The 10,444-nt window shown below is 40.6% G+C and overlaps 1 protein-coding gene across 1 annotated transcript in view; it reads left to right on the top strand.

Annotated features, from left to right (window-relative positions):
• The first annotated feature begins 199 nt into the window (after positions 1–199).
• pkp2 (plakophilin 2) overlaps positions 200–10,444 on the top strand; it is a 30,207-nt gene continuing 19,962 nt past the window's right edge. The window contains 2 exon segments of the mRNA XM_034200649.1: positions 200–451; positions 8,923–8,993. Coding sequence (XP_034056540.1) covers positions 283–451; positions 8,923–8,993 — 240 coding nt within the window. The 5' untranslated portion in view covers positions 200–282.

Below are 10,444 nucleotides of genomic sequence, written 5' to 3'. Positions count from 1 at the left end.
GATTTATACTGAGTACTCTGGTACTTCTACTTTTACTTCTCTCACCTGTGTACTTGAGTAAATGTAGTTACTTTACACCCCTGGTTGTAATAGGTAACGATCCCTGCCTGCAGCGTCACCTGACACTTCAGGTGAATCTGCTGTAAGCCCCGCCCCTCACCTAGCCCCGCCCCAAGCGTCATATCATCCAGAGGAATAACAAAGCAGGACTTCATCGAGTTTCTACCTGTCGAGTCAAATGAAGCGTCCGAGGTAAACTAGACTGGTTTGGATCAGCTCACGATGGACGAGGTGTTCTTTAAGTCTGCTCTACCCGCTCAGGACGGTCTGGCTCTGGGGGACAGCAGCCTGGCTCTGCCCGGTCCCGGGTCAGGATCTGAGTCCCAGCTGCGAGTCCAGCAGCAAGTCCAGCTCACTCTGGCCCGGAAGACGAGGAAGACTGTGTCAAATGGTAATGTACCTGAACACTGTGAATGAATGGAGGCCCTATTTACACGAGCTATCACACAAAGGCTCTCAGATATCAGATATCAGATATCAGAATCAGAAACGGGTTTGTTACCAGTTGACAAGTAGGAGGAATTTGACTTGGTGTCTGGTGCATACATATGTAAAACAAGAATTAAAAAAACACAGATAGAGAACTATTTTAAGAACACTATAGTAACATTTACATTGAAACAGAATGGAATAAAATATGTGCAGCAGGGACGTGCACAGACATTTTGGGGGGGCAGGAGCTCAAGTGAGAAAAAGGGCACTTCCCATAATCATTTATAAAAAATGTAACCAAAAAGTTAAATATAGTTGCACGTCTCTGACCAATTTATTTTAATACCCTCACACTCACGCAATTCTTTAATACTCAACATCATTTTACAAAATAATCATTAACACAGAGACAATGGTCTTATTTAGTAATTTTGTTATTTTGGTCTATTTTGCTTTCATGTTTTCTTTCACTCTAATGGAAAGAAAACCTCCAAAAAACACATATAAATGGTGTTCGTTTTACTACCCTGTCTGAATTCATTTATAGATATAAAGCTAATCTGCATATTTAAACACAATATTTCAGGGAAAATACTGACTTGACGTAAGTAACTATCTGGGGTGCTATGTTTTTTGTTTTTGTTAACCTTTTCAGCTGCAATGCCTTGGTAACTGCATGCGCATTTTAATTAGGCCTAGTTAACGCCTAATTTGCATATCAATGTGGCAATTGTGATGACGTTATTAGATATACACATTTTACTGCATTCACCTGTGTCTCCCCTTAAGTACAGTACATTAGCCTGTATGCCCATGATAAGTTGCCTTAGCTAAACCTTGAGCTAACTTATCCATTAGCTAGTAGCCTACCTTAGTTAGCCTAACTATATTTATTTTTGTCTTTTGGCTGTAAACTCGAGGCACTAGCAGCTTAGTGATTTGTTCATCACCACTCGCCTTCAAACAAGCCAAGAAAAGCCGGCATAACATGGGACTGAAAGGTGGGAGGTGCTGCTACCTGTCTGTCTGAAGTGACTGCCGATGACTGTTCGCACCGCTGTGGAGGGAGGGTAGAGAGCATCGGAACTTCACAGTCTAATCTCCCGACCTGATATTTTTATTTTGTATTCAATCAATATATTTTTGGAAAGGGAAACTGTGCGCAAACAGCTGTTTAGAGTCGGCGAGGTCCTGATAATTTATTCCGGTAAATTACTCTGACCTACTAATTGACCTGACCGAAGTTATTGAGTCTATGTAAGTTTACTGCTTGGCTCAGATCCACCAACGTCAGCAAGATCTCACCTCTATTAACCCCCCGAAGAACCAGGTTCAATTAACTGCTGTTTCTATTCAGACAACTCTTTTTTAATCTGTTTAAGGGATCCCGAAGGATTTTGATATCAGTAAATGGAGTGTGTTCCTACCTAAGTGTGAGTGTGGCAGGGTGCAGTCTTACCTTTGAAGCAGGAGAGGAGAGTGCAGATTTTCTTTTAAATTATCCCAATCCAACAGGTGAGATCAGTTTATTTGAAGAAAAATAGGTCCAAACTAATACAGGGTTTTTACCTTTTAACACATTATAATCATATGCAACATATCTATGCTGGGGTTATATTTTTATCTAAAACCTTAATTCATATTTCTCATCTATCCAAGATCTAAATAAAGCCATTAGTTATAAGATTCCCGTACGTCCTATTAACGCCTTCCAGGATAGATCTAAATAAAGCTTATTAGGTCTAAGATTCCCGTACGTCCTATTAACGCCTTCCATGATAGATCTAAATAAAGCTATTCGGTCTAAGATTCCCGTACGTCCTATTAACGCCTTCCAGGATAGATCTAAATAAAGCTTTTAGTTCTAAGATTCCCGTACGTCCTAATAACGCCTTCCAGGATAGATCTAAATAAAGCTATTGGGTCTAAGATTCCCGTACGTCCTATTAACGCCTTCCAGGATAACCTTACCGAGAACCATTTTACCCAGCTCTGAAGGACAGAGCCTACCGGAAGAGAGTATACCAGGGATTTCCCCCCCTCTCTCTCGCGCTCTCTCAAAAAACCAGTCTCTTTATGCTCAAAAAACCGGATCGAAACCCCCAAAAACACCTCCTCTATCCCCAACAAACATCTTCTATTGGCTATGGCCTAAGACACACCTTCCCATGTTTGTGTAAAAAGGACATGACCCCTGTAGGACTTGGAAAATATTATTCTCAGCTATGACATAACCATCTTTTTGAGGCCTCAATGTGTTTCTCCTTTAAGGCAGGAGCCCCCCTCCCTGTGATCTGCTGTGAGAAAAAAGGGGAAGAAACTGCCCTCTTCCTTATCAGTGACACCCATAAATCATAGACCTTACACACTCAACCTAAACAAACCACTTTGTTTTGTTTATGCTGTAAATATAGAAAAACCTAAAATATGAAGCATTCTCATTATGGGTTCATACAAGAATATAATTGATCATATATGATTTATAATTAACTTTCGTTTTAAGTATTCACTTCATATGAAGCTCTCAACACAGCAGTAGATATATATTCTTTTATTGAGTGAGGGAACAATGGAGCGTGAGATGGGCCGGAGAATCGGAGCAGTGGGAGCGGTACTGCAGTCGCTTTACCGCACCGTTGTGACGAAATGAGAGCTGAGCCAGAAGGCAAAGCTCTCTGTCTACCGGGCCATTTTCGTTCCTACCCTCACCTATGGTCATGAAGGATGGGTCATGACCGAAAGAACGAGATTGCGGATACAAGCGGTCGAGATGGGTTTTCTCCGCAGGGTGGCTGGCGTCTGCCCTTAGGGATAAGGTGAGAAGTTCGGTCATCCGGGAGGGACTCGGAGTTGAACCGCTCCTCCTTCGCGTCGAAAGGAGCCAGTTGAGGTGGTTCGGGCACCTAGTTAGGATGCCACCTGGGCGCCTCCCTAGGGAGGTGTTCCAGGCACGTCCAGCTGGGAGGAGACCAAGGGGTAGACCTAGGACCAGGTGGAGGGATTATATCTATTCGCTGGCCTGGGAGCGCCTTGGGATCCCCCAGTCAGAGCTGGTTGATGTCGCCAGGGAAAAGAAAGTTTGGGGCTCTCTGCTGGAACTGCTACCCCCGCGAGCCGACCACGGATAAGCGGGAGAAGATGGATGGATGAAAAAAAAAAATGAAAAAAAGCACCCCATAAAAAGGGCGCTTTCTCTGGAGGAAGAAAAAGGGCAGGGGCTCAAGCCCACTTTGATGTCTATGTGTGCACGTGCCTGATGTGCAGTAAAACAAAACGTATGTTCACACACTCCAGTTTCATAGGTTTGGTACACCTTGCTATCACACTACTTCTACATGCTGCACTTGTTTTTGTTTTTGTAACTACTGTTACTTATTGCTGTACACCTGTGTCAAATGGTAACTTATCTGAATCCCTGTGAATGAATGGAGGCCCTATTTACACTAGCTATCACACAAAGGCTCTCTGATATGTTCACACACTTTTTTTTACGGTTCTTTTGTATATTTAAATGTAGTGTGCGTTCTTTTTTACATTTTCTTTTTATAATCCTTATATTTTTGACGTCGTACCAATTATTTTCTTATGTTGTTTATGTTTGCACTATCATCCACTAAAGCAAATTCCTTATGTGTAAACGTACCTGTCAATAAACTCGATTCTGATTCATAGATTTGGTACACTGAGAAGGGTCATTTTTAAGATTATAATTCATTTTACCCTTTAGTTTGGAAATAACTGTATCAGACAACTATAAGTTTGGCGTGTAGGCTCTTATAATAAAGTAGTGTCTGCTTGCACTCACTTAGCTTCTCTAAAACTCTTTGATTTATTTTATTTAAGCAAATAAAATCAGGACAGGTGTAACTATGTACTGTATTTCAAAATTCAATATAAAAGAAAAATGCTTAAAGGTCCCATGTCATGGCCATTTCTACTGATCATAATTCCATTGTTGAGGTCGACTAGAATAGATTTACATTGTTCAATGTTCCAAACTCACATTGGTTTCTCAAACAGCATCTCTGTATAGTATGTGTATTCACTCTCTGTCCTAAACGGCTTGTTGGAGCTCCTGCCCCCCGCCCTCTCCCTATGAGCCCAGTGGCCGTCTGCGAGACACTGCGAAACCCAGTCCGAACACACACACACACACACCCGCAGCCTGGCTGGGAGTTTGTGTGTGTGCTCACACCGACTCACAGCCTCGCCGCGTCCCCCCCGTCTCAGGGGATGACATGGGACCTTTAAGTTGCAAAACAATATTTTACTTATTTAATCTCCTTTTACTTTAGTTAAAGGGGACCTATCATGCAAAATGCACTTTTTGATGTCTTTTATACATAAACATGTGTCCCCGATGTGTCGGGGAACTCACGCAGCGTCAGAGAATAAAACCCTCTCTCTTTTCCTCCGTACCCAAATCTCTAAAAATGGGGCTACAACGGAGCTGATCCAGATTTGCGTCCGATATGACGTAATATCTGAAATGTGGACCCACGGCCCTATCAGAAACGTTGCTATCAGAAACAATGCCCGACTGTTTTGGACGTAATATGGTCGGTGTTTACATTTGCATCGCTAACACTCAGAGCTAACCTGTACTGGAGAGCATGTGTGTGAAGAAGCAGGAAGTAAAAAGGAACTCACCTTGTGGTATAACCGGCAAGAGAGAAAGCCTTTGAGCTCCAGACTGTTTCAGAGAACAATCCTTGATAATCCATGATATGGCGTTTCATCACGGCAGCATTTAGTTTAGACGGTAGCTGCCGGGTCCCGCGTGAGCTCAGACCCCTCCTTTTTTTTTTGATCAATTCTTATTTTTTTTAAAGCTTTATACATAAAATCAGCACTTTTGAAACAGGAAGTGAAATAGAGGGATATGAGGCATGGCTAGAATGGCTGATCTGTTTGGTGTTTTGAGCAAAACACTTCATAGACATGTTTTATATATTTGTATATATCTGAGACCTATGCTATTGCCTACAAATAGCATGATAGGTGACCTTTAAGTTATTATAGATTCATAAAACATTACTTGAATTTAGAAAAAAAACACTTAATTTCTAAAAATAAATAAATGTAATAATTAAAAATAATAAAAAAATATAGTCTTTTGACAGATCTTGTAAAGTAACCCTAAAAATAAATTACATTTAAAAAGTGAATACAACCATGCAACATACAGGCTGACCACAGTGAAAAAGCTAATAAAAACAACAAAATAAAACATACATTGTTATCTTATCTCTAATTATCTTGTCTCCCTGACTACCAAACACTACACCTGTCCGTCTCTATCAGAGGACGTGGTCTGTGTGAAGGTCTGCTATCATTTACTATCAATACAGGCCTTCCTGTGGTATGCATGCTCTCAGTCCCGCCTGTTCAACAGGTTCCTGCAGTTTCATTAATTCGCTGGAAGGGAGATGGACATGTCGCCTATACCCAGGGGCGCCGTAAGGGGGTGAAAAGTTAGGACGATTATGAGGGCCCGTGACTGACAGGGGCCCCAAAAATGATAGAACATTAAGAACAAATGTTTAAGTAACCTTTCATCAATCATCAATAATTAACATTAATATAACATTATTGATAATGTACTCACTAAACTTACTATTCATTTAACTTTTTTTGTTCGAAAAGTTAATTAACCAAAGCATCGAACACCCCCCTCTATTTACATGTAATGGTTTGGTCCTGTCTCCAAATGCTGTGTGGGCATTTTCTAGCAGAGTGAGAGCATGTGAGGCAGGGATGCGAGTACTTACGTGTGTATGATGTCTCAACGACTAACAAAGTCAGGCTTTCAAAAAAGAAAAGAAAGGAGAGAAAGACAAGAGAGTTTTGCTCTAATTTAGCACCACCATCAGGCCTTTTCATTTTCATTTCCGTTTTGTTGTCCATTTACACTTTAATACCCGCTTATTTTGTAGTTGGTATGTATATTTAATTAGAAAATCTGCTGCTTATGTTATATGTTATAAATGATAATATTGGTGTTAATGTTCACTTTATTTTAATTTAAGAGGTCATGTATATTTAAGTTATACTTATTTTGATTTATGAATGTTCCATTCAAAAATGTTATTAAAAAGGCATGTACACCATAAAAGATGACTATTGAGGTCTATTGTCAGGAATGTTAGTGTTATATCAAATAGTGGATTCTACTGCAGCAGAATGTTGCAGTCTGCACACTGTTATATTTTCACCGCTCAGTGTCAGTAAATATTGTGCAGTTAGTATTGGACTACAAGATAGATGCAAGCCTGTACAGGTAGAGTTATTTAAAGCATAAATGAGTCGATTGGGTTCTGGAGGTGTGGTTACAGCAATTGTGCTTGGTTTGCGTGGCCTGGGCCTGGTGGTGGGGCCCAATGTGATATATTTTCATGGGGCCCAAAATCCCTGGCGGCGCCCCTGCCTATGCCCTTTTATTATGTATTTGTATGCTAAAAAAACATCTGTGTTTGTCATCATTGAAAACGTAAAAACAATTTGTTCAGGACAGCTTAGATTTCCTTACATACACACATCACTCTGCCAGAACTAGGTGTGTCGTATGTGTTGACACAGGATGACTCATCATGTTGGGACAAAAGTCATAAATGATTCTATTGAGGGTGATATCTTACGCTTATTTTCTGGTGTATTGTTTTGTAATAAATAGATAAGATTAAAGGTCCCATGTCATGGCCATTTCTACTGATCATAATTCCATTGTTGAGGTCGACTAGAATAGATTTATATTGTGCAATGTTCCAAACTCTCATTGGTTTCTCATACAGCATCTCTGTAAAGTGTATTCACTCTCTGTCCTAAACGGCTTGTTGGAGCTCCTGCCCCCCGCCCTCTCCCTATGAGCCCAGTGGCCGTCTGCGAGACAGCGAGACACTGCGAAACCCAGTCCGAACACACACACACACCCGCAGCCTGGCTGGGAGTTTGTGTGTGTGCTCACACCGACTCACAGCCTCGCCGCGTCCCCCCCGTCTCAGGGAGGAGAAATCGGCGGAGCTGCAGCTGAGAAAAGATCGAGTGTGTGTGTGTGTGTGAGGAAGTCTTAACCTAACAGCTCCGCGGATTTGGGTATGGGCACGTCACTGTACTCAGGAAGAAAATCTCCAACGAGGCGTTCTGGGGCAGCACAGACAGGTCTTTTCTGTATTATAGTTTTACTCGCTACATGGTGTACTTTGAGGGTTTGTGACTCTGCAGACCGTTTACATGCAGAAAAACCTTCATAACACACAAGGGGACGGGTACTAACCAGAAAAGCATGTCATGGGACCTTTAAGAAACTACCTTATTGATCAAAATCTAGGACATTTTTGCGTCACAGCGGCATGCAAACAATGTGAAAATGAAAAACAGTGCGAAATAAACAGATAAACGATAAACATCTCAAACTACTAAAGAGTGAAATATATATATAATGACAGGAAAATATAAAACGACAAATAAAGACAATAAATAGTGAAAGATGTATCATCATTTCCCCGGACCAAAGTTTATTTCTTCAAAAACTGTAATTATTAAATGAATTAAAAGCAGCAGGCACACAACATACTTAGAGGACAAAGCAGGTGCCGATATACTTTCTATTGATTGATTAAATATCGTTTGTGCTGTGCATAACATATATATATATTTGTGGGTGTTGCACTTATTTGTTGTGTTGGTTCTGACTCTAATTTAGAAGATCATTTTAAGAAATAATGGATTTCTTTGGCCTTGAGGTAGATAATAAGTATTTATGTCAACTATATAGAAAAAAAGCACAACCGACACAGATAGGATTTCCTGATGTGTTTGGTTTGGTGTATCTCACTTCTCTCTCCCTCTGCGTCCTATTCATCATCATCATCATCATTATCATGCTGGGGCGACTGTGGCTGCGAGGGAGTGTGGTCGTCTTTCAACCAGAAGGTTGTTGGTTCGATCCCAGCCCATGCAGTCAACATGTCGATGTATCCTTGGGCAAGATACTTAACCCTGAGTTGCTCCCGATGGCCAACGGTGTGTGAATGTTAGGTCTTAGAGTAAGGTACACTGCTCTGTATGAATGGGTGTGAAATGAATGGGTGAATGACATGTCGTATGTAAAGCGGGTCTTAAAGACTGGATAAAGCGCTATATAAGTACAGTCCATTTATCATCTTTATTTAAGAGACTCTTGGTCCATTATTACAAGACATACAACAAAGGGCCGTTATACCAATGTTTCCACAGAGGTGACTGGTATCGTACAACACGGATTTGAAAGCAGCAAATGAGCACAACATTTGATTTGCATTCGTACACTCGCAGCTCTATGAGTGTGTACTTCAGTATCAGTCACCTGAGGAAGTGTTGGAGTGTTGCCATGCCTTTAGGTAACTACAGTGTGAAACAGTATACTAACAAAACCTCTTCAACTCGTTTCAGGAAGTGTCCATTTACACAAAAATGCTACAAAGGGTTTCGATGCTGCAGATGGATCTTTATCAAACATGAAGGTAAGACATCTCTGATGATGAAGTAACTATTTCCATGACAGAGAAGTTTTGTCCATTAAGAAAGATCCTCATGGACATATTGTACAGCGTTATTTAAATGTAGGCAAACAATCTGCTGCTGCTTTGCCTCCATGCTTATCCAAAGAATCAGTGTGTGTGTTTTCACATTTAGCACGACATCATACATCATGTGTGACTTTTTAACAGTGTTGGGTTTAAAGGTTATGGACTCCTAAAGTGATGGGAAAAAATGATTTTATTTATTTTGCAATCTGATAAATTGTGAAATAAGAGGGTATTTTTGTCCTAAGCCATTTAATGAAGTGCGTTGACATGTATTTCAATAACTGATTAAGACAATAAAAGCATTTTTTAACAATTGATTGGAAGTTAAGGTTAAGCATTATATTTTTTTATAAACTCCATATAATCTATCGGTCTTTGTGAGTTAGCTCTTATGGGCCTCCATGGACTTTGATAACCCGCATATATTTTAGATAACTAAACAAGGAATCTTAAAGACCTTTTGATAAGTTAATTATTAAACAATTATGTGGACTTTTGTACTGTAATCCCATACACATGTTAAAGGTCACCTATTATGCAAAATCCACTTCTTCATGTCTCTTCTACATCAACATGTGTCCCCTCTTCTTCATGTCTCTTCTACATCAACATGTGTCCCCTCTTCTTCATGTCTCTTCTACATCAACATGTGTCCCCTCTTCTTCATGTCTCTTCTACATCAACATGTGTCCCCTCTTCTTCATGTCTCTTCTACATCAACATGTGTCCCCTCTTCTTCAGGTCTCTTCTACATCAACATGTGTCCCCTCTTCTTCATGTCTCTTCTACATCAACATGTGTCCCCTCTTCTTCATGTCTCTTCTACATCAACATGTGTCCCTCTTTCTTCATGTCTCTTCTAACATCAACAATGTGTCCCCTCTTCTTCATGTCTCTTCTACATCAACATGTGTCCCCTCTTCTTCCCTTTCATGTCCTTCTACATCAACATGTGTCCCCTCTTCTTCATGTCTCTTCTACATCAACATGTGTCCCCTTCTTCTTCATGTCTCTTCTACATCAACATGTGTCCCCTCTTCTTCATGTCTCTTCTACATCAACATGTGTCCCCTCTTCTTCATGTCTCTTCTACATCAACATGTGTCCCTCTTCTTCATGTCTCTTCTACATCAACATGTGTCCCCTCTTCTTCATGTCTCTTCTACATCAACATGTGTCCCCTCTTCTTCATGTCTCTTCTACATCAACATGTGTCCCCTCTTCTTTATGTCTCTTCTACATCAACATGTGTCCCCTCTTCTTCATGTCTCTTCTACATCAACATGTGTCCCCTCTTCTTCATGTCTCTTCTACATCAACACGTGTCCCCTCTTCTTCATGTCTCTTCTACATCAACATGTGTCCCCTCTTCTTCATGTCTCTTC

The sequence above is a fragment of the Gymnodraco acuticeps genome, unplaced genomic scaffold (assembly GCF_902827175.1).
Source record: "Gymnodraco acuticeps unplaced genomic scaffold, fGymAcu1.1, whole genome shotgun sequence".
NCBI lineage: Eukaryota > Metazoa > Chordata > Actinopteri > Perciformes > Bathydraconidae > Gymnodraco > Gymnodraco acuticeps.
The sequence above is the reverse complement of the archived record's forward strand: the minus strand, read 5'-3'. Positions and strand labels throughout refer to the sequence as shown.